The following is a 24,254-nucleotide window of genomic DNA, read 5'->3' on the forward strand; positions in this document are numbered from 1 at the left end:
CCTGTCATTAAAACAGGAGCATTATCATCCATTCATGGGTATGATGGTAAAATAGATAATCCTTGGGGCAGTGGACTTTGGTATTGTATACTTAATACTTAGATGTTGACTTATATAAGTTACAAGCAATGTAGACAGCATACATGGTTAATATTTGACATTTACCTCGGCTTGATCACATTTATCAATAAAAGCAGCCCCTAAATGGCATAAGTTGCTCATCAACAGTAATGTTGGGCCCAGCGTTATAAAACAGGGGAAGGTGGGCAACCCACTTGTCCCCCACTGACCTGATTGCAGCAAGCTTGTCTCTTTGCTGCAGAGCTGGTCTGGTGTCTCGGTTATAGAAGCGGATGATCCTGGAAAGAATGGGGAAGTTTTCCAGAGACATTGTTGCACAGAAAAGTTCTCTGCCAGTTTCTGCATCCCACAGGGTTTCTGTGGATTCCCCATTGGATCTGAAAACACCAGCAAGGATAAGAACCCCAAAGTATGCATGTAAATGGTCCATATCCTTCCATCTCTCTCCAAAAACATGCCTTCCCTCCAAATTAGTGCATTCCAGAATGATTTTCTGGATGGTGTCTGAGATGAACAGTTCAAAAGAAGACTATGTCCTGCACACGAGTAACCGCCATCCGCATCGGCCCAGGTTGCATCATTATCACATTGGCAGCCATGCGGGTGGGTCATTCCTTTGGGCAAGAAGACCATTCAATTTCACAATTTTCTGGCATCCATATTTCTCCCCCTGCAGGCTGCTGATGGGCTGGTCCTGGCTGGTCCTGGGGCTGGCTGCTGAAGGGCTGGCTGAGGGTCATTCTCATCCTCTCCTTCCAACTCACTGTCAGACTCCAAATTGACAGAGACAATATCCTCATATTTCTGAAAATTCTTCATCTTCAAGTGGAAGATGCTCTTTCCACACTAGTCTCTCTCTCTCTGCAAAAAATATTTCTAAGGCCCTCTGAACAGAGATTATTTTTGCCATGCTGATTGATTGTGGTAAGGAGCCAAACATGCAAAGCCATTTATTTGTTGGGTCCCTCCCCCAATTTGCACCTGGCTGGGATGGAGTGTGGGAAAATACTGCATTTTTTACAATGTATCGAAATAATGTAATGTAATAAGGTTGTGTATTTTCACACACAAAGGGTACAGAGTGCGAGAAACAGACAGGTTCTTGGTGCTATGTTGAAACAGCAGGCCCAAGGAGGAGGAAGACAACCTTCTTGTTTAAGTATTACTTGTTTTCACCTACACTTTTATTGCCCTCGGGTCCAGTGGGCCCCAACACCACATATGTAATATAAATGTGCAGGGGGGTGCACTCAATGAAAATGTCTTATTTTGCATGCTCTTCATAGAAAATGAGCCAAGGTCAATGAGTCTCAGGTTGAAAAAATGAAAATGATACAATTAAATATTTTAGTAAACATTGAAAAATTCATCCCACAGACCCAAACACTACAAAAGGGTTAAAAGGTATTCTATTTGATATATTTGTTTAGCTTTTATTTAAGCATAGAACAATGTTGGAAAGACAGGGAAGATGGAGAGGGTGAATCAAAGGGCAGTGGGCTGGATTCGAACCCATGAACCCCACAGGCTACCATACATCATATTTTTGAGCATGAACATCCCAATTCAAACAGTCCTTTTTATTGATCTGTACATTTACATGCTCCTTTTTCTCATTGCTTTCCTCTCGCTACTTTCCTATCACCAAGCGTTCACCAATACCGTTGATGAGAAATAGTAAAGTAGAAAAAGAAGTTGTGTCCAGACTTGATTAGAGTAATAATGTTTTTTTAAATTGTGACGTGTACAAAAGGTATTTGGTTTATTTCAGTACAAATTACACATGGCAGATACTGATAGATTACAGGGTGCAAGTTTGATATAGTTTGAGATTCATTGGTATAAGAATACAAACGGCTTTCTGCTGTTAAAAATAACTACATAACAGATTTAAGTACAATACGTTTTTGTGGTATATTACACTGCGTTAATAGCACTGAGTCAATGCATTATTTTATAATTAGGTAAAGAACAATGTGGGACAAATGTGGATCCAACATCAACACGGTTCTCGTTCACAAAAATAAGATAGCCAGTGTTGAGAACCAATCATCAATAACTCAAATTATTAATCAAACAGCTCAAATATTTTTAGGGTCAGAGTTGAGTCCGATTCAACTCACAAATTTGTGGAGCAGATTCAGAATATTTCAGAACGTTAGATGGCTATCCTGCTTTGTGTGAAATATCGCCTAAGGGATTGTCATATGTTAATTACATCTATATGAAGGTTTGCAAGACCAGTGCTACATATCCTCCATAAAAAAACAAGTTATTTCATGACAGACACATGTAGTTTACAGAAGCTAAATCAGGAAGGCTGGTCTGACTGCTCGGGTAACTTAATGTAAGCAAAACATAACTTACTTAGCTTCCTATTGTATGGACATAGTGGGAATGAATACGAACGTATTATCAGCATAGCGTCTTCTTTCCTATTTGCCACGTCCGGAATGTAATTCGCCCATTTACCGTATAGCCTATCAGCACCGCACAGTAATGCCCATTCCTCGTGCTTGCTGTTCAGCCTATGGGCTCACTCTTGCAATTATCACCATCATCTCTCTCAACCAATGGGCGTAAATCTTGGGATGTATTTATATGTCAACTTACCCATGTTCTGTCACTTTCTGTTTTTCATCAACAGTTGATGCCTTGTCTGAAGCTTTTCAACAGATTTTCATTAGCTTTGACTCATTCATTTAATACCATTCAAAAACGAACTCATTGATGTACATGGTTGGTAGCGGTGTGACATTTAAACATTTGCAAAGAGCATAACAATAAAAATGACTTAAAAAAAAGGCCTACACCTGTATGCATAGACAAAAGTACCTGGACATGCCTAAACATCCACCCAGTCATTTTAAAATAAACAATAGCACTTTAGTGTCAAACTACTTTTGCCTATGTTGAAGTTGTGCAAAAAAATATGATATATTCTGTGGTGATGTATACCACACTGTGAAAAGTACCAGTCTTTCAAACACATCGTTTCACTCTCATTTTGCTTCAGCTCTCTCTTTTCCATGCAGTCTTTCAAAAATCTAATTTGTCGATTCAGTTTAACTGGGCTCCTTTCATTTTCTGTTGTAGGTATGAATGATAGCTCCATCTAGTTCCTAAATTATCCATTCCTTCCAGCAATGTCAAATCAGTGACTTCCATCAGGTTGACCCAATGTAGGAAGCTACCCAAAACACAGTATCTGTGAGATCTCACTCTTTACCATCCCTACTCTTTCTTTCTTCAGTCTGTAGACTCATCTCTCGCTCTCTTCTCATCTAGCCCAAGGCCTCTCCCTTTACATCCTTGCACAATAATGAAATAATACCACAAATACAAAAAAAGTATATAAAAAAAGTTAAGATGCTAATTTATAAGTGTGAATGAAAACATATCACTCCACCACTTTGCCCACCATTGCCGTAAACATCCCTGCCCAATTCCCCAAACCTCACCATACAGTTTTTGCATTTCCAAGTGTATATCTCTCCCCTCCCTTGCCAAATCCTCCCATTTCCCTCCAGGTAAGTCAGACAAGACTTGTATCAGTGGTGAGGTGAGGGGGTTTTGGTCTCTGTGACAACAGTGCTATGCCATGGGAGGGGGCAGTTAAAGGAGGGTGCAGGGGCAGCCACCGCTCTTCCGTTTTCCTGTGTGGTTTGCAGGTAGAGGGGGACTCTCAGTCTCCTGAAACTTTCTGTGTTTTTAAAAGAGAGAGAAAGAGAGAGAGCATTGGATACTTTGACACAGGAGTAGGCTATAATGGACACTAAAATGTCTGTCCCTCAACTCTGCCTCTGGTCACCAACTCTTCTAATCATCTAGCTATAAACATGATGACCTATAATAAAGTAGCTTACAGCTTTCAAGCTGTTAACGTTACCTTATAGCTCGCACCACCTCCAGGAAGGCTTCGTCTACGTTGTAGCGGTTCTTAGCCGAGGCCTCCATGTAATGGATCCTGTTCTCTCTGGCAAAGCCCTGGGCTTCCTCTCTGGAGATCTACAGACAGTACAGAGAGAGAGGTACATGTACTCAGGTTAAAAAGCACCTGCCAGGCCAGCAGCAGTTTCATTTCCTTATTCCAGGTAAACTGAGTTAAGAGTAAGGTGGTGGTATTTGATCTAGCCAAAGAAACACTTGTAGCCACTCGCCACCTGTTGGCAACTCAAAGGTATTTGAGGCCGGAGAATTTGAACCAGTAGGATCTAAATTGGCATTATTATAGCAAGCAGAAGATCTCCTTTAACATGACTGAGAGTGAGAGTGAAAGCCAGTACCGCTCTCGACTGGTCCAGGTCAGCCTTGTTCCCCACCAGCACCATGGGGAAGTCATCCCGGTCCTTCACTCTCAGTATCTGGGTGTGGAACTTGTGGATCTCATTGTAACTAAAAAAAAGGGAAGGAAAGTGGCCGAAAAGAGAACACATTAGGAACTGATCATAAGTGCTTTATGTCCTTAAAAAGGTGCAATCCATTAGTTCAATTTACTGTTAAAAAAAATAATAAAAAAGCAGCCTTGTGGAGGACTGTCAGGAGAGACACTTTGCGAGTGTATATGCCCCTTAAAGCAAATGGGCATATTCATTGGCATAAATTGGCACAACTACTGAGTTGTTTTATTGTATACTCTTATTTTAAAATGTAAAAAGACAACAGCACAGTGACAAACATTCATTCAAACATGACAACAAACAATAGAAGTGAGAGGGGTAGACTGGGTCTTACCAGGACACAAAGGACACCCATCGAGCCCTACCAAAGCAAGCCAGGCATCCTGTATAATCTGTCAGGAGTCAAGACTTGGGAGGCTACAGTTCATAAATAAACATGCATAATTGTTATATTAGGCTATGCTCTATGGTTTACATATGTTCTTAGAATGTGAATTCTGTTTAGGAGCAATTGCACCAATCCACCTTTCAACTCATAGAAAACTACTACAGCAGCTCATTATGCTGCCTGTATTTGACACCGTGTCACGAATGCAACTCTTATGAGGTGAATGCCTATAACAAGTCTCATTTCCCCTAGTTACTGTAGCATCACTCTGTGATTAGGGTAGCACACAGAAAACACTAGTGTACTACTGACCATGGCTTGAACGCCTCGACACTTGAAGGAATGAATGATCATGAGTGTACCGCAAATAGGGACGTTAACGATTAACCGTTATATCGGTTAGCTGCCGAAAATTCATTTGACAAGTCATGCTTATCAGGGATCACCAATTTCATCTTGAGTGGATGGTCGGGGGGATAGAACATAAAACATTTAAAAAGTTAGACTGCAAATTGATCACAAGAAGCCAAAACAGATATGTTTGACTAAAATAATAATTTCAAACCTTGATTACATTTGGGAACATTGCCCTGCGTAGGGTGCCGTCTTTTGGATGGGAAGTTAAACGCGTATCCTGTCTCTGTGGTAATTCAAAATCCTTTGGCGCTTATTGTAAGAGTATGGGTGTTCACCCTGGTGTCATGGCAAAATGTTCTACCTGGCAACACTCCATCATGGCCAACTAATCATCCCTTTCATTCCTAATTGGCATATATCACTCATCACCTGATGTGTAGTGAGAGTTCTTGTACAGAAAATGGTCACCTTGCATCACTGAGGTGGATGAGGTGAGTTCCCCCCTACTATAAAAAGCATTTTTGAGTACCTCAGTTGGTAGAAAAGTTCTATATAAATCCAATCAATTATTAGTCATTATTATTATTTGAATACGATAACATATGTCTCTCTATAATGCAAGAGAACAGATTTCCAAAATTAAAAATCATTTGGAGCTGATTTCCTTGTGTTTTTACAGTCATGTCCAGCAAATTTATTTTTTTTATTTTTTTGATGTATTTTTTGCTCAGAAAAGTTGGGGGTGGGCAAATAAAAACACCCACAGGCCAAATTCAGGCCGGCAGTTTGGGAACCTAGGTGTTTAGGTTACTTTGCGTCATTTTTCTACATTGAAATTGTGCATGTGTATTTTCATTAGTCTTCACGCATTACAAGTGCACAGCAGAGAGCCTACTTTGAGGAGAGGAATAGCCTACCAGACAGCGCGAGAGTAACTCCTCAAAAAGCCTGTAAGCCTACTGGTGTGAAACCTGCTTTTGTGAGCCCAGTCAATGCACAACAAATAACATTTCTAAATGCAACCGCGTGTTAAAAACTTGTGGCCACGATTAGAAAGGAGATATTCTTTATTTCTCAATCTCAACTTGTAAAGCCTCCCATTCGCCATGAGTTCTTAATGAAAAATGCCCGGGTATGGTATGCATGTATGCTATCAGAAGAGGGGAAGCGCCAAAATCTGTCCAAAATACTGTCCAATGCATTCCTATGGGCTTATTTTGGGCCTAAGCTTGTCGCCTGCCTTCCTGGCTTGGGACGACTCCCCTTGTTAAAACAGAAACATACGCATCTCGTCATTACATACATACATAGATACTGATAGTTTGTTGGTCACGTCATTTTACTGTTTGGAAAAAATGTAACCGTTCGTTGACCGGTTAATGAGGGTCAGTTAGTCGGCAGCTAAATTTACCAAAATGTGCATCCCTAATCACAAACAGTGACGTTGCCTTCCTGAAACCTTGAGTACTGTAGCCCTGACAAATGCTTGAGCTCTGAGGACTTCAGAGTATGTTGTGTAGTTGGGAACACTGGTTTGAATCTACAGTTTGCCTGTGACTTGAGATAAACTGTGTACATGCATCCACCCAAACAGACACACACAAAATTCTTACCTGCCAGTGTCATTCAGAGCGAACACCAGCAAGAAGCCTTCCCCTGAGCGCATGTACTGCTCCCTCATTGCCCCAAACTCCTCCTGACCTGCTGTGTCCAAGACTGACAGACACACACACAAAGAGATTCAGATGTACATACACAGGGATTAATATGGATAGTGACAAAACAGTGCATTAGGAAAGTATTCAGACCTTTTCAACATTTTGTGTTCCTCAATCTACACACAATACACCATAATGACAAAGCAAAAACAAGTTTGTTGTTGTCCTGTTGGATGGTGAACCTTTGCCCCATTCTGAGGTCAAAAGCAGGTTTTGATCTAGGATCTCAGTACTTTGCTCCATTCATCTCCCTTGATCCTGACAAGGTCTCACAGTCCCTGCTGCTGAAAAACATCCCCACAGCATGATGCTGCCACCACCATGCTTCACCGTAGTGCCAGGTTTCCTCCAGATGTGACGCTTGGCATTCAGGCCAAGGAGTTCAATCTCGATTTCATCAGACCAGAGAATCTTGTTTCTCATGGTCAGAGTCCTTTAGGTGCCTTTTGGCAAACTTTTGACAAACTCAAAAAAAGGCTGTAATGTGCCTTTAACTGAGGAGTGGCTTCCGCCTGGCCACTCTATCATAAAGACCTGATTGGTGGCGTGCTGCATTGTTGTCCTTCTGGAAGGTTCTCCCATCTCCAGAGAGGAACTCTGGACATCTGTCAGTGACCATTGGGTTCTTGGTCACCTCCCCGACCAAGGCCCTTCTCCCCCGATTGCTCAGTTTGGCCGGATGGCCAGCTCTAGGGAGAGTTTTGGTAGTTCCAAACTTCTCCCATTTAAGAATGATGGAGGCCACTGCGTTCTTGGGGACATTCAAATGCTGCAGCGATTGTTTGGTACTCTTCCCCAGATATGTGCCTCGACACAAGCCTGTCGTCTCGGAGCTCTACGTACAATTCCTTCGACCTCATGGCTTGGTTTTTACTCTGACATGCACTGTCAACTGTGGGACCTTATATAGACAGGTGTGCCTCTTACCAAATCAATTGAATTTACCACAGGTGGACTCCAATCAAGTTGAAGAAACATCAAGGATGATCAATGGAAACAGGATGCACCAGAGCTCAATTTCGAGTCTAATATCAAAGGGTTTGAATATTTAAGGTATTTCGTTTTTGTTTTTTTAAACATGTGGAAAAAGTCAGGGGGTTTGAATACTTTCCGAATGCACTGTAAATGTGACATATTTGTTCCAGTAGAAATTACACTGACTCAGATTTTCACTTTAAAATGTATGCCAAACAGCCATTGATTTCAAAGTTCAAACAATACAACTCCATGCACAATTTACACAGAACATTTAATAAAAACACATTCACTGAAAGAACTGTGCGGGTGCAAATATTCTAAAACAATTGGTAAATCGGTTTTATTATGCGACCACGTTTTCAAAAAACTTAAATATCTGCTCCCAATTAAGATTCAAAGATGTCTGCTGAAAGAGTAGGGTGTCAAGTTATGACATGACACCTTGAGTTTAAAATAAATATTTAGGTTATTGAACTACAGTAGAATTGGATGTACATGTTTTAAAATGAACCTTTACTTAACTAGGCAAGTCGGTTAAGAACAAGTTCTTATTTACAATGACTGCCTACACCGGCCAAACTCGGATGACGCTGGGCCAATTGTGCGCCACCCTATAGGACTCCCCCAATCATGTCTGGTTGTGATACAGCCTGGAATCGAACCAGGGCGTCTGTAGTGACGACTTTAGCACTGAGATGCAGTGCTTTAGACCGCTGCACCACTTGGGAGCCCTGATCTGTACTATACAGAAATACATAATTATGGATACAAATATCATTCCCTTCATAATGATGTATCCTGAACCATTCAGTGGTGTGGGGAACAAATATAGAACAAAGTGAGGATAAAAACAACAGAAGAGGACAGAGCGACAAAGAACAGATCAAAAGAGGAAGAGCTTGCGTGCAGTGGTGGAAAAAATACCCAATTGACATACTTGAGTAAAAGTAAAGATACCTTAATAGAAAATGCCTCAAGTAAAAGTGAGTCACCCAGTAAAATACTACTTGAGTAAAGTTATTCAAGTAAAGTAAAGGTATTTGGGTTGTAAATATACTTAAGTATCAAAAGTAAATGCAAATATAAGCAAGTATAAAAAGTAAAAAATCATTTAAAATTCCTTATATTAAGCAAACAGCACAATTTTCATGTAAAAAATAAATAAACATATAGAGTGCCCCTGGCTCTCTCCAACACCGACATCATTTACAAACGAGGCATTCATGTTTACTGAATCCGCCAGATCAGAGGCAGTAGGGATGACCAGGGGTGTTCATGATAAGTGCATGAATTTGAACATTTTTCCTGTCCTGCTAAGCATTTAAAATGTAACGAGTAATTTTGGGTGTCAGGAAAAAACGTAGAGTAAAAGGTACATTATTTAAAAGTAGTCAAATATAAATAGTGAAGTATAGATACCACCAAAAATGGAGTAGTAATTTCAAGTATTTTTACTTAATTACTTTACACTACTGCTTGCGTGAGTGATTCCTGTAGCTGTGAGCCAAAGCTAATTTGGCGATTTTCAAAAGGATCTTTGGTTTGTAAGTGTAGTGCTCTGAACCAGGCTTGGATATTGTTTCCCCTTTCTTGAAGCGGCTGAGCGCCATTCGATGAACATTAAATATAATTTAAGATTTTTCCATTTAAAAAGCCAACTCTTCTTCTGTTTACACCACCCCTTGCTGCCGCATACATCGGAACCCCACTGGACCGATCACAGTGGTGGAGAATGCGGGCACCAGAAGTGGTGACAAATTGTTAAAATGGATGGCTATGTGCACCATTGCGCAAAAGGAAAGCACAGACATCGAGAATTTAAGTGGCCATGCTGGCTCAGGCAGGGAAGGAGAGTAAGCCCAGAGTGGGGACTCATATACCTAGGCTACAAGAGTAGGATGATGACATTGAGGCCTATCTGCTTTCATTCAAGGAGGTCAGCAGTAAGAGGACTATGGGTCCCGGAGCGGTGGGCAGGAATGCTGGCCCCATTTCTGTCCGGGTGTGCGCAGGCTGCGTATTTCAACCTGGATCCTGCAGAAGCAGAGGACTAAGAAACTAAAAGCCAAAGTCTTATCCCGGGTACTGTCTGAATCCACAGGCCAAGCGTTTCTACGAATGGACCTTCGATATCAACAAATCAACAATAGCCCAAACGTACAAACTAACACGGCTGACCAAGGGTTGGCGAGAGACGGTGTTTCCGGTGCTGGGAGCTTGGGCATACATCATGGCAGTGTCCATTTAATGAAGAACCCATGCCCACCGAGCCTTACTCCGGATCAAGGGGCGCACATCCATGTAATCTATCCCCGCAGAGTTGGACCAAAGAGGGAGCCCTGGCGATAAAAGTCCAAGGAGAGGATGCAGAAGCAATGCTCGACTCGGTTAGTAAGATTACCCTAGCTCGGTTACAGGAGGGAGATGTGTCAGGAACAGATGTCAGTCTCCTGTATCCATGGGGACACAGTGAAGCAGGTTAAGTTAGTTACGCCGAGGCAAGTAGACTATGAAGTTGTGGGTGGTGAATCACTTACTGGTATCGGTACTGCTATGGGAATCTGTTTGAGAGTTCGTTGCGGATTAAACAGAACCACCCCGAGCCCACACCGGCAAGCATAAGCAATGCGAAGCAGTCACTGGCACACTCATAGAAAACACATCCCCAAAAGGTGCACACCCGCCGTGCCCCACTGGGGAGGGGAGGAAGAAAAGGAAATTCAAAATCAGAGGCTCAGGCAGCTGTTTCAAGAAAATACAGAGGATACATGCTCAGGTCTCTCAACGGAGAGCAGAGGAGACCATGGTCCTGCACGGGCCCTGGTAAGAATAGACAGACAATTTCTTTCATTTACCTGATGAGTTGACAAGACAGTTTGGCACCGCACAGCTGCAGGACCCGGACCTTGTCTCAGCACAGCGCAGAGTGAAGGTGACGGATGGGAGCACATGGAGGACAGCAATCCCCCTTATTACTAGAGGGCTTACTGTACTGGTGGTTAAGAGAAGGGGTGAAGTGCTAGAGCTAAGGTACTGTACCTGGCACATTCACGTGTTGAGAGGCCACTTGGCAGTAGACAAAACTAAAGAGCACATTATGAGTAGATTCTACTGGCCCTGCATTACAAGTGATGTAGAGAAATACTGCAAGTCATGTGACAAGTGCCAAAAGAATGCCCCCAAAGCCAATTACAGAAACACACTCATCCCACTCCCCATCATTGAAACGCCCTTTGAGCGGATAGCCATGGATCTGGTTAGGTCCTATTTTGAAAATATCCTGGGGGCACAATTATATACTAGTTAGAGGTCGACCGATTAATCGGAAAGGCCGATTAATTAGGGCAGATTTCAAGTTTTCATAACATTTTTTTTTAAATAAACCTTTATTTAACTAGGCAAGTCAGTTAAGAACATATTCTTATGTTTAATTAACGGCGGGTTAACTGCCTCGTTCAGGGCAGTTAAACGACAGATTTTCACCTTGTCAGCTCGGAGGATTCAATCTTGCAACCTTACCGTTAACTAGTCCAACTCTCTAACCACCTGCCTCTCATTGCACTCCACGAGGAGACTGCCTGTTACGCAAATGCAGTAGAAGCCCAGGTAAGTTGCTAGCTAACATTAAACGTATCATTAAAAAAAATCAATCATAATCACTAGTTAACTACACATGGTTGATGATGTTACTAGTTTATCTAGCGTGTCCTGCATTGCATAGAATCGATGCGGTGTGTATCGTTGCTCCAATGTGTACCTAACCATGAACATCAATGCCTTTCTTAAAATCAATACACAGAAGTATATATTTTTAAACCTACATATTTAACTAAAAGAAATTCAGGTTAGCAGGCAATATTAACCAGGTGAAATTGTGTGACTTCTCTTGCGTTCATGGCACGCAGAGTCAGTGTATATGCAACAGTTTGGGATGCCTAATTTTCCAGAATTTTACGTAATTATGACATAACATTGAAGGTTGTGCAATGTAACAGCAATATTTAGACTAATGGATGCCACAGATAAAATACGGAAACGTTCCGTATTTCACTGAAAGAATAAACATCTTGTTTTCGAGATGATAGTTTCCGGATTTGACCATATTAATGACCTAAAGCTCGTATTTCTGCGTGTTATTATTAGAGGTCGACCGATTAATCGGAATGGCCGATTAATTAGGGCCAATTTCAAGTTTTCATAAATCGGAAATCGGTATTTTTGGGTGCCAATTTGCCAATTGTTTTTTTTATATACCTTTATTTAACTAGGCAAGTCAGTTAAGAACACATTCTTATTTTCAATGACGGCCTAGGAACAGGTGGTTAACAGCCTCGTTCCGGGGCAGAACAACAGATTTTCACCTTGTCAGCTCGGGGGTTCCAATCTTGCAACCTTACAGTTAACTAGTCCAACGCAATAACGACCTGCCTCTCTCTCTCTCCTTGCACTCCACAAGGAGAATGCCTGTAACGTGAATGCAGTAAGCCAAGGTAAGTTGCTAGCTAGCATTAAACGTATCATAAAAAAACAATCAATCATAATCACTAGTTAACTACAAATGGTTGATGATATATACTACTATATACTATAATATATTTTTACTAGATATATATATTATCTAGCGTGTCCTGCGTCGCATATAATCTGACTGAGCATACAAGCATCTAAGTATCTGACTGAGCAGTGGTAGGCAGAAGCAGGCGCGTAAACATTCATTCAAACAGCACTCTCGTGCGTTTTGCCAGCAGCTCTTCGTTGTGAGTCAAGCATTGCGCTGTTTGACTTCAAGCCTATCAACTCACCAGGTTGAAGCTGATGTAACCGAAGTGAAATGGCTAGCTAGTTAGTGCACGCTAATAGTGTTTCAAATGTCACTCGCTCTGAGTCTTCAAGTAGTTATTCCCCTTGCTCTGCATGGGTAACGCTGCTTCGATGGTGGCTGTTGTCGTTGTGTTGCTGGTTCGAGCCCAGGGAGGAGCGAGGAGAGGGACGGAAGCTATACTGTTACACTGGCAATACTAAAGTGCCTATAAGAACATCCAATAGTCAAAGGTTAATGAAATACAAATGGTATAGAGGGAAATAGTCCTATAATTCCTATAATAACTACAACCTAAAACTTCTTACCTGGGAATAATTGAAGACCCATGTTAAAAGGAACCACCAGCTTTCACATATTCTCATGTTCTGAGCAAGGAACTGAAACGTTAGCTTATATTAAGTTAAAATAAGTGTTCATTCAGTAGTTGTAATTGTCATCATTACAAAGAAAAAAAAATGTAAATCGTCCGATTAATCGGTATCAGCTTTTTTTGGTCCTCCAATAATCGGTATCGGCGTTGAAAAATCAGTCGGTCGACTTCTAATACTAGTGGTAATTGATTTTGCCACATGCTACCCCAAAGCCATACCCCTGCATAATATGCTTTGCATAACTTTGGGTCTGCAAGTCGTCTAGAGTTAGAGCGTTGGGCCAGTAACCGAAAGGTTGCTGGATCAAATCCACGAGCTGACAAGATAAAAAAAATATGTTGTTCTGCCCCTAAACAAGGCAGTTAACCCACTGTTCCCCGGTAGGCCGTCATTGTAATTAAGAATTTGTTCCTAACTGACTTGCCTAGTCAAATAAAAAGGTTAAATGTTTTAACATTTAAAAAATTAAATAAAAAATTAAATAATGTCTACTAAAAAGGTATTGCCAAAGAGTTGTGATGTTTTCCCTAGTCAGCATACCCTCCTCTATTTTGACCGACCAGGGATTGTGTTTATGTTCCGCATAATGAAAGACTTTTGTGCCTTGTACCAGGTTAAATAGATACACACAAGCATATCACATCCTCAGACAGATGGTTTATGCGAACGCTTGAATAAAACTGTAAAGTCGGTAATAAAGAAGGTTGTGGAACGGGAGGAACTGGGACATAATTATTACCTCACTTGTTTGCTCTTATCGAGGTACCCCAGTTGCCAACGCGCTTCTCCCTGTTTAAACTGTTATATGGGAGGCCGTGCTGAGGGATTCTGGACCTCGCCAAGGAGGCGTGGGATGCCCAGCCGTGTCCCCACAGAACTGATTGAGCATGTCATCCTAATACAAGAACGGATGGCCGCGGTGTAGCCAATAGTGGAGGAACACATGGAGAGCGTGCAGCAAGCGCAACAAAGAGCCTGCAACAGGACTGCCCAGACCCAAAGTTAATGCAGGAGATAAGGTACTCCTTTTAATTCCGACAGCGGAACATCGGCTCTTAGCGCACTTGAGGGGTCCATACGAAGTAATGGCAAGAGTATTCCCTGTAAACTACAGTTAGGCAGCCAGGTAGGAGAAAACCTGAACAGCCATACCACATCAACCTAGAGTACCATGAGACAAGTTAAGATGTGATGTCTGCTCCCTACCCGCAGCCCAACAAGATCAACCCCCGCTAGAGGTGCAGGTAGTGAAGTCGCTGACGCACCAGCAAGACCTACGGGCCCTTGTGGTCTGACACCGGGAAGTATTCTCTTCCCTCACAGGGAATACAAATCTCCTCCAGCATCTATATACACAGAGCCAGGCAAGAGGGAACTTAAGGCCTTACAGAATCCATGCTGCGGGACAAACAATAGTCAGAGGTGGTGAGAGAGATGCTGGGTTGGGGAGTTAGAGGCGTCTCACAGTGCCTGGTCAAGTCTGTTAGTTCTCGTTCTGAAGCCAGAAATTCTGTAATCTGTAACGACTTCCGAAGCCTGAACGACATCTCCAAATTCAAACACAATGCCCAGGATAGATGAGCTGAACGATTGAGAAAGGCGAGCTACACAACTATACTAGATCTCACGAAAGGCTATTAGCAGGTGCCCTGGCCACAGAAGACAGGGAGAAAAAGGCGCTCTACGCCAGACGGACTTTTCCATTACACTAAATTACTCGTCGGATTTCATGGTGAGGCCGCCATGTCACAGAGGTTAATGGAACAGCTACTCAGACCCACCGAGCCCACGTGGCCACTTACATCGACGACATTGTGATCCATAGTGAAGAAAGGGAGATGCACCTACAACAGGTACGGGCCGTGCTGGGGAGCCTAAGGAGAGCAGGCTTGACAGCTAACCCTAAGAAATGCAAATTCGGGTTAAGTGAGGAAGAATATCTTGGGTACACTATTGGGAGTGGTGTCTTTCACCCCCAGACAAAGAAAGTGGCGGTTATCCGGGAGTGGCGAAAGCCGGTGCGTAAAAAGTAGGTGCGCTCCTTCTTAGGGCTCACAAGTTACTATCGGCGCTTTATACCCAACTACGTCTTTATTGCCACTCCATTGTCCAACCTGACCAAGAAAGACCTACCCGCACAGGTGAGATGACTCAAGCAGCAGAGCTAGCTTTCCAAAAGCTAAAAGAAGCCCTGTTGGCAAAACAAGGACTAAGAGCACCAGACTTTGGACTTCATTGTCCAGACGGATGCCTATGATGTCGGCATCGGAGCGGTGCTCTCCAAGGGAGTGGGAAAGGTCAAACACCCACATCAGACTACATCAGCTTAAAGCTTCCAGAGAGGGAAAATAAATATGCCACAGTTGACCGAGAAGGGCTGGCTATAAAATGGGCACTCACCTACCTCAGATATTATCTGTGGGGAAGAATATTCACTCTCGTGACTGATCATGTGCACTCACCTGGATGGCAAGAAACAAAGAGAATAACAGTAGGGTATCTAGATGGTTCTTGAGCTTGCAACCCCTCCATCATCCACAGACCCGGGGTCCATCACGGAAATGCATGCGCGCTATCCTGCCGCAACACAGTGGATTTTGAACCGGCCGAGTGTAATTCAGGGAACATTAAATATATAATTTATATTTTTGCAACTTACAAAGCCAACTCTTTCTCCATTTACACCACCCCTCGCTACCACATAGATCGGAACTCGACTGAACCGATCACAGTACACAAAAAGTGGAAATATTCAATATCCTTATTTTGCATTGTTGGGTATTATCCTACACACTGGGTATTATTCTAATGAGCTCTACCCCCTCAACAAGACCAGATTTGGTTGGTCCGGACCAGACCAAATCTGAACCAATCATTGACGTCTATTTTTCTCAAGTTTGGACATTATGGTACAGCACAGTAGATATGTTCAGTACAGTATACAGTACTCTAGTGTGCTCTGCTGTACTAACTTTTCTATACTGTACTGTCAAAACTTGTGAAACATAGACGTCTATAATTCGTTCAGATTTGGTCTGGCCAGGGTGGACTGACCAAATTTCAATTACTTTTCAACATCCACAAAGGTCCGATATCAGTTGGTGTTCAGTGGTTGAGGATGCTTGTTACAGTATATGGAAAGAGGGTAGGTGGTTAGGTGTCATGGTAGGTGTCAGTAACATGCTGACCAGACCGGACACATCGCGTGTGTGACAATTGCAAAATAAATGTACACATACATGTTATCCAATCATTGCACCCACACTGCTCGCGGGTGTCAGAGAGCGGCTGGGTGGCCAGGCTCCAAAATAGAAATTGGTTCCATTTGTGACACTCAACGTGCTGCAAGTCCGGCCACTCCCATCTCCTCATTGGGTTTTAGAAGCATATACCCACATGCCATCTTCTCATAGGTTTTTAAGAGCATATACCCATGTGGGTGATTGAAAGATGAACTTAGGTCCACACTCCAGTAGGTTGTAGTAATGCTGTAAAGTTGGTTGCCAAACACGATAATAAGTCCAAAATAAGAAGATGCCTGAGGAAGGAAGAGAGATGACGAGAAATGAATTTGGTTTACTGTTTTATCTGTGGACTAATTGTCGGAGTAGGGGACTTTGTGCATTTCAGGTAAAAGAATAACCCAACCCAGGACAAATTAGCTAGCAACAGCAAACTAGCTAGCTAAATTGCCATAAATGATTAATGCTTTTCAACCTGTCCCCAAATTAATATAATTTAGTTCAGAGCTTGTTTTGATATTTCAACCTGCGTGTCCAGATCGCTTCTGGTGTGGGTGAACAAAATCAACATGTGTGCGATGGCGGACGTACACGCAAGCCCAGTTTGGTCAGCATGTAAGAGTTGTGAGAGGTGACATTAACTGTAGAGAGAAAGAAGAGTGTGCCAGAAAGATAGAAAGGGGTTGTCCAGACTGTTTACACAGTCTTGCTTTGACCACCAGACAACAGAAAGAGAAATAAAACAGTTGAGAACTAAAACATGAGCTGAAGATAACAGTATGCCAGTGGAAGGGAGGACAGTATAGCAGGTGACCCAAATGTGGACCCAAATGTCCCGTGTGGCTCAGTTGGTAGAGCATGGTGCTTGCAACTCCAGGATTGTGGGTTTGATTCTCACGGGGGATCAGTATGGGAAAGGATAAAGAATGTCTGCTAAATGATTCAAATGTAAAAGGTTTGTGACTTCTATTACTTCCCATTTTAGCCAATTCAATTGCAGTAATTCCGTTACTGATTGTTCGGATTTGGTAACAGAATTACTAGTTTGAATCACTTAATAATTCATAAACCAACTTGATAGCAGTAAAACCCCTATAACTAATTATTAGGTCTACCTTTGCTTGTTACTTATGTGAACTTTCATTATCCTCCTTAGAAAATATCTTAAAGATATGTGGGTTTCTGGTAACGGAATTACAAGACAAGGCAGATAATTTATTGTGAACTAAATACAAGTGTTGATATTAGTTAGCAGGGGTCTTTACGTCAACATTATTGGGTTTTGATATATCAATAATACATTAAAAAAAAATTCTGGTAGATGTTGTTTAAGACCCCTTTTCCATCTGTTCGACCAGAAATCAAAGCCTTGATTATTCCTTATTTTTAGGATGGAAAATAGTTAAATGTGTATATGTCTTCATTTAGAAAAAAAGATGTAAATGCCCAGGGTTAACTGACTCGACAGAGGCCATAGTACACTTACATATTGTTATATCCCTTGAATATGAACACAAACACTTTTTCTATGGCATAGTGAAAAGACTACACCTTGGCTTAGAGCATCAACATCTGCCAACTGCAAGTTATAACAGAGCAGATGTTGGTGAATCGTACAGACAGATTTGGCCTTGCTCACTCACCGACTCAAGTAGTTTACGCTTTCCCTCTATTCTTGGAGCAAAGAACGTCAGTAAACCTACATACAGTATGACTTACTGTCTAATCGTGTCTCTTTCCCATCCACTGTGCATATTTTGGTGTAGGAGTCCTCGATGGTGGGGTCATAATCCGATACGAAGTATGACTGCGAAAGAGATAGGAGAGCATGGGTGAATACTGTGTGTATTTGTTTTCTGGTAAAATTTGCAATTTGGTGGTTATGAGGAAAGAACTGTTTTTAACAAAATAGCCTACACAGCCAGAATAGTTTACACTATTTGGCCTATATGGGTTAATATGCACATATTCAATTACCACTACAACATACTCGTCATGTCAGAAGATATGACAAATTCAAGACAAACAACACACAGTTGACAATGTCCAAACAGTTGGGGGATTCTCTCTCACCTGAATGAATTGTATGGTCAAGGCGCTTTTCCCCACACCGCCCCCGCCCACGACGACCAGTTTGAATCTCTCCTCCTCAGCAGACATGATTATTTTCGTAAAATACTTTCAACGGTTGTCTATCTTTTGAAAAATGAAATGATAAAACTGAGTAGCTGATAGGATCTATTTATGACATGAAATTTTGTAATGCACAGGGGGGGAAATGAAAGTCCACTTCAACGATTGAGCAAACTACTTTTATCAAAGTAGCTCAAAGAAAAGTCCGAGAAGGAAGCAGAGTTTGGTTTTACCTCGGTGTTACGGCAATATATTTAACTTGAATTACCTACGATAAGTTTACAATATCTCAAATGTAAAAACGTATAGTTAGTTTTCTGATACTATTTCATAACATTGAAAAGCTTACGGTTGTAGTCTGGCCCAGTGTTGTAAACTATCCTCAAAAGTAGTCTAACCCCAATAGAGTTTCGTACCACTGCTCCTAAAATGTTAATGGTCGCTACATAACCCGGTAAAATAGAAATAAAGTATTATTGTTAAAAAATCTAATGGTTTATCGGACTATCTCTCATAATTTTTGTCGGGTGAAAAGCCTTCCGCACCCGCCTCAAGTAAATTAGGCTATCGATGCCAACTTTGACTCCAGAAGAAAAAAAATATGAGCTTGATTATCAACTACCCCGTCAAACTTTAACACGCTTGTCTATCTTTCATTATATCTAGATTGATTAATCTACATATCTCTGCAGGAGCATTATAGAACTTTTTTGATATCTAAGTTACTGGGTTATTCTTGGCGACGTCTTCATTTTTTTCCTCGTCTTCACTGACTTATTTTTTCATCGCTCCAAGGCAAGTTTTTTTCCTCAACCAAGAAGGGTTTCTCAAAATCTCATGCGTATGTAAAACCAGGCGTGTCTTAACGACACTGTTTCCTCATTGTATCAATTTTCACGCTTCTCCCTATTTTCATTAATTAACAAAGGCTCTATTAGAATGAGATACATTCTAAAATGTGTATTTAATCAACACTGCACGTTTATTCATTTAACTGAAACAATATGGTTTAACCAGATTTTAAATGAGTGAACCATAGTATTCACACATTGTGTACTACCTTATTTGGCCATTGAAACCAGTTGTATGTAGGTCTAGTCAGTCATTTGCTTAGTGGGGAATTTTACAGCGGGGTGTACATATAGCTAGAGCAGGGGAGTAGACCTATAAAGATTATTTTGCAATGTATTGTGGGGTGTATTGATCCTTGGCACATGGAATGTTTTATAACCCCTTTATTTATTTATTTTTCACGTTTAGTACTTTAGCTTATGCATTTGAGTGTATTGTATGATTACCCTCAAACGACTTTAGCCTACCTGTTGAGAATATGAGGAGATATTGGAGGGAAAACTCCTAGCGTACAGTATTTTATACTAATAGTTTATGACAGGTAAAGCATTCTTGTCTTCCTGATTTGCCCATCCCCTCAACCGGATGTGACTCATTTACATGGGCATGTTGCTCATTTTTACCACACCCACATTCACCCACAACCCCTCCTTATTAACTCAAGACTGCATTCTTGTAATATTTTATAAAATAAGTGAATAACCATATCAGTCTGAATTGTGAATCAGATGTTTTCCTCATAGGCCTAAATTATTGTAAATGTCTGGTGAAATTCATTGGAGATTAGTCAGAATAGAAAAGCCAGGAGAGAACATGAGTAAAATATGTACTTTAATGAACACTATGATCACATTACAAACAACAGTGCCAAAATACCATCCTCAAAATATTCATTGTATAAATAACAACAATAAACTGATCACTTTATTCACGTCAATCAATAAATAAAAATCAACATAATCAAGCCTAAATCCATGAGCATTGTGTTGGAGGCATAAACTGCTCCTTATATGTAATATATATAGTGCTTTTGAAGGAAGTCAACAATAAATTGGCATTTATAGGACAAAGCATTCACTCAGAGCTCTGTGAACATGGTATGGGCAGACAAATATTTTACATGCAGTTATGTTCTTCAGTTCCCCACATGCATGCGCACGCGCGCGCACACACACACACAAATCAATCTCCTGGTATTTATCAGCCCTCTCTCTGTCCTCACCAGTGGTCTCTTACCGCATCAGCACCTATAGGGCAGAACAGCCTGTCCCACTTTGATTCGGGGGCCAAGCAGAACCCCCAACAGCATCTTCTCCCCCCAGCCCAGCAGCTTGTTGACAGTCAGGTTGAGAGGAGACAGGAGGCCCTGTTCAGCATCCACTCCTTCCTTAGCCTCCACTGCAGATGCAGACAGTTTAGCTGCTGGCGACACCTGCTGGTCAACTATGATACTGAGCTGATTCAAAACAGAACTGCTGCTCAGGCTCCCAGTTAGTGTCTCCCTCTCTGCTCTTCCCTTGCGGTGGTCCTTCCCTGTCTTTGGAGTTGAGTTAGGCCTCCCCTTCTCCACGCTCTGACAGCGGCTGGGCTCTCTTTTACCCTGGTCTCTTCCAGCTCTCTCTACCTTCACCTGGGTTCGGGAGGAGCAGTGATTGGGCCGACCTGCTGCTTTGCCACAGGATGTGCTCCTCTCTCTCTGTTGTACGTCTGTCTGTGAGGAGGAAAGGGCCAGCGCCGAAGGCTTTCGACCATGCCTTTTTGAACCACTGGTGCCTTCTGACTCCCTCTTGTGGATGGTGTTGGAAGCGCTGGAGCGTGTTGGCTTGTGGCTCATGCTGTGCCTGTTGTTGCTTTGTGGCTCATTCTGGTGGGGGGCTGGGAGAATTGCACCAACGGGAGACAGGGTGAGGGTGAGGCTCTTGCGCTTCTCAGAGAGAGACGCAATGCCTGTTGGGATTTGTAGTGTGTTGGGCTTTGGTGTTGGTGTCGCTGGTTCGTTGGGGCTTGGAGTCATTGCTCCACATGAGTTCTGGGCCTCCCTCTGGTTCTGGTTGTGGTTATGGTTCAGGTTGAGAGTGAGCGTTCTGAGTTTGCTGGAGAGAGACAGCGTCAGTTGTGAAGGCACACTCCTCTGGTCTTGCTGTGGCTTCTCTGATAGACTCTGAGTTTCACATGAATATGAGCACCTTTGCTCTATGTTCTCTGTGTTACAAGTGGAAATCTCATTGTACATATTATGCACTTTAGCAACCCCTAAAAAGTCCTTAGCAACATAGCCATTGTCCTGAATACTCATGATCTGATTGGCTGACAGGGGGACAGAGGAACCGCAGCTAATGTTTTCATTGCCTGACTGCAGGCATGTGTCCAGTGATCTGATTGGCTGGATAGTGGGGTTGCCATTAGAGGCCTTCTGGGCGAGGGTTCCCTGGAAGTGTTGTAGCTGACCCAGAAAATTGAAGTTAGGGGAGATTGAAGGCCTGCGCTCTTTCACAAACCTGAAAGTGAGGAACATACAAGATTAGATATGGATGCTTTATATACGCATACACACACAATCATTAAAATGCATGAATACATATAGCACAGACAAACACACCTGTAGGCATGGTCAAGGTCCATCCCCAGGTTGTACATAATGTAGGCTACAGCCAGGGCAGGGGAGCGAGAGATTCCTGCAGCACAATGAACTATCACAGATCCACCTGATGACATAGCCCCATCTGAGAGAGCGAGAAAAGATAGATAAGGCGTTTTTTTGTTTTTGTTGAAATCATCCATACTGTATTGCATGACATCATTAAGCCAGACTGCAAACTGTGCAAAGGACACACAGCTTATATCAACTGTCATGAATGGGCTTCCTGCAACAGTAGGCTTGTATCAATTGTCCGTGATACTGAATGGGCTGTAACAGCATTCAATATTTCTGAAACCATAGGAGCATAACTGGCCTGCATGAAACCCTGATCAATAACTGCTCTTCACTTCAACTGAGTCATCTGCGTTTCTTCCAGACAGACAGTCGCCAGTGTCTAATGCATCCATGATGATGCAGACTGTGGCATAATGATGACATGCAGGAATGTCCCATCACCTAACCTGTAGGATTTGCCCTGGTAAAATCTCCAATGACGCCTATATGTTCCCCTTATAGTGCACTAGCTCTATAGTGCAATAGCTCTCTGTCTTGTCGAAAATAGTGCAGTTGTACTATATGGGGAATAGGTTGACATCCATTTGACACATAACTGACCCAATCTCATCACTATTCTCACCGATAAAACGCAGTGCCTCCGGGATATGGGGCAGCAGGTCATCTCGGAGAGAGTCGTCGATGGGGATGCGAAGGTACTGGGAACGGGGAAGGAAAGTAGGCTGCGGGCTGCAGCGGCTCACGCTTACCACGTAGGAGATCCCGCGAGCGCCGAGGCAATCCTGCAGCAGAGCAGGGATAGCACAGGGAAAAGACAGGCAATTTTAATACATTCTAGTCTTCTGGAAGAGTTGCATTTTCGGTGCATTGTGAAAATACAAAGCTTTGGCCAATGACGAGAGCTCGGATATCAATTCTATAGACTGACCTACTGAATGAAAACAGTATTACCTGCGTGACGTCCGTCTCTGCACCTAGGTAAAGATGCGGTAGGATGAGAGACAGCGGTGGACGTTCGCGTGTCCCGTTCTCTCTCTCCCTGTAGAACACCATCTCTGTTCTTTGTGTCTGGAACCGAAACATGAGAGAAAACTTTGCTCATTTCAATATCAAGGGACTACAATTATGTATTAGGGTACAATACATAGGAATCGAAAAAAGAATGCATGAAAATAATTTTAACAGTTGCATGAAATATATTAGCATTATTATTTCCATGAATGTTAATTAAGAAAACATTACTTTGGTCAATTGCCGCTGCAGAATGATGTTGTCTTTGCATTACGTCATGGATTTTGCAAGTTCACATACATTAGATGATCATAAGAGAATATAAGATCAGACATAAATGATGCAAGCAAAATGCAAAAAAATATTACATTGTACTTACAGTGACGATTTTCAATCCAAACGAAGATACTGGAAATGTCGCACAAATCAACTTACACACCAAATAATATAATCAAACGAATGGCCTCAAAGCAAATAGATGAAGAATCCAAAAGGATATGTTATGCTTAACTAATAATCAGTAGAGTACAGCTCTCTCTCGACTTCTAATCTCGTCCTCGTCCTGTCTGCGACTGTAACATTATTTGTTGTTGTATGTCTATACCTGCGCGAGGGGAAAAGGATGAGGTAATGCGTTTTCTACAAGCTAAGAATAGTACAATTGTATGTGATGTCATTTTCAACCAATCAGCGCCCATGCCGGATTCTGACGTGTGCGCGCGCACGCGCTCCATTTGTTCATCATCATCAATTCGCCTGAAGACCTTGGCTTTTTATTGTGATGAATCGTACCTTTTCTGACGCTATTGTTGCAGAGCCGTTTAAAAACAACACGCAGCTGCCAATACCCCGTGTGCGAAAAGCATTTATTTGTCCAAAATCCTATAATCTCATCCGGTGGCGATTTTAGCATGTACATCTTGGTGTGGCAAAAAAAAGTGGGATGCATGCCAGGAAAGCCACTACACAACACTAAACAATACATTAATTGCACCATTACGGTGACACAAACTGTTAGGTCCTACATAAAGCTGTCCCAACAGCAATCCCAACACATGTTCACTGCTACACCTGTCCACTGCTACACCAGCGGAGCCGTCCTTGTCTGGTAGCGAAACAGTTAATTCAGCCTTATTTACTTCCTTTAAAAAAACAGCTGATATGGCTGACTTGCTTAAATAAATGCAGTTTCTAATGACAATTGAGATGTACAAACTATGGCATAAGGGGACGACAAGAAGATAA

At 42.1% G+C, this 24,254-nt stretch overlaps 2 protein-coding genes across 5 annotated transcripts; both read right to left on the reverse strand.

Annotated features, from left to right (window-relative positions):
- Nucleotides 1–1,792: 1,792 nt before the first annotated feature.
- On the reverse strand, nucleotides 1,793–19,323 carry LOC135556019 (ras-related protein R-Ras-like). 4 transcript variants are annotated; one of them, XM_064988873.1, is made up of 7 exons: nucleotides 18,840–19,323; nucleotides 18,431–18,549; nucleotides 18,077–18,164; nucleotides 6,840–6,942; nucleotides 4,368–4,476; nucleotides 3,971–4,089; nucleotides 1,793–3,784 (listed from the first exon to the last, which is right to left on the reverse strand). In XM_064988873.1, the coding sequence occupies exons 2-7, from the start codon at nucleotides 18,515–18,517 to the stop codon at nucleotides 3,697–3,699; spliced, it is 594 nt and encodes a 197-aa protein (XP_064844945.1). In that variant the 5' UTR covers nucleotides 18,518–18,549; nucleotides 18,840–19,323; the 3' UTR covers nucleotides 1,793–3,696. The 4 variants fall into 4 exon arrangements, with proteins under 4 accessions (XP_064844945.1, XP_064844944.1, XP_064844946.1 ...); XM_064988872.1 differs by having other exon boundaries at nucleotides 18,431–18,553; XM_064988874.1 differs by having other exon boundaries at nucleotides 18,431–18,553; nucleotides 19,217–19,314.
- Nucleotides 19,324–20,156: 833 nt separating this feature from the next.
- si:ch211-195b15.8 (uncharacterized) lies at nucleotides 20,157–23,769 on the reverse strand. The gene is made up of 5 exons (XM_064988875.1): nucleotides 23,389–23,769; nucleotides 22,950–23,066; nucleotides 22,621–22,780; nucleotides 21,942–22,065; nucleotides 20,157–21,840 (listed from the first exon to the last, which is right to left on the reverse strand). The coding sequence occupies exons 2-5, from the start codon at nucleotides 23,049–23,051 to the stop codon at nucleotides 20,583–20,585; spliced, it is 1,644 nt and encodes a 547-aa protein (XP_064844947.1). The 5' UTR covers nucleotides 23,052–23,066; nucleotides 23,389–23,769; the 3' UTR covers nucleotides 20,157–20,582.
- Nucleotides 23,770–24,254: the final 485 nt, after the last annotated feature.

This window comes from Oncorhynchus masou, chromosome 15 (genome assembly GCF_036934945.1).
Source record: "Oncorhynchus masou masou isolate Uvic2021 chromosome 15, UVic_Omas_1.1, whole genome shotgun sequence".
Taxonomy (NCBI): domain Eukaryota; kingdom Metazoa; phylum Chordata; class Actinopteri; order Salmoniformes; family Salmonidae; genus Oncorhynchus; species Oncorhynchus masou.

What these genes read in the sequence shown, in the direction of transcription:
- LOC135556019 (XM_064988871.1), bottom strand. Translation starts at nt 10,970, where the DNA reads ATGTGCCAGGTACAGTACCTTAGCTCTAGCACTTCACCCCTTCTCTTA. An exon ending in ACCTGGACCAGTCGAGAGCG is followed by an intron (nt 4,090 to 4,367) that starts GTACTGGCTTTC and finishes TACTGTCTGTAG; the next exon opens with ATCTCCAGAGAGGAAGCCCA. An exon ending in GAGGTGGTGCGAGCTATAAG is followed by an intron (nt 3,785 to 3,970) that starts GTAACGTTAACA and finishes TTAAAAACACAG; the next exon opens with AAAGTTTCAGGAGACTGAGA.
- si:ch211-195b15.8 (XM_064988875.1), bottom strand. Translation starts at nt 23,051, where the DNA reads ATGGTGTTCTACAGGGAGAGAGAGAACGGGACACGCGAACGTCCACCG. An exon ending in CAGAGACGGACGTCACGCAG is followed by an intron (nt 22,781 to 22,949) that starts GTAATACTGTTT and finishes GCTCTGCTGCAG; the next exon opens with GATTGCCTCGGCGCTCGCGG. An exon ending in GGAGGCACTGCGTTTTATCG is followed by an intron (nt 22,066 to 22,620) that starts GTGAGAATAGTG and finishes TCGCTCTCTCAG; the next exon opens with ATGGGGCTATGTCATCAGGT.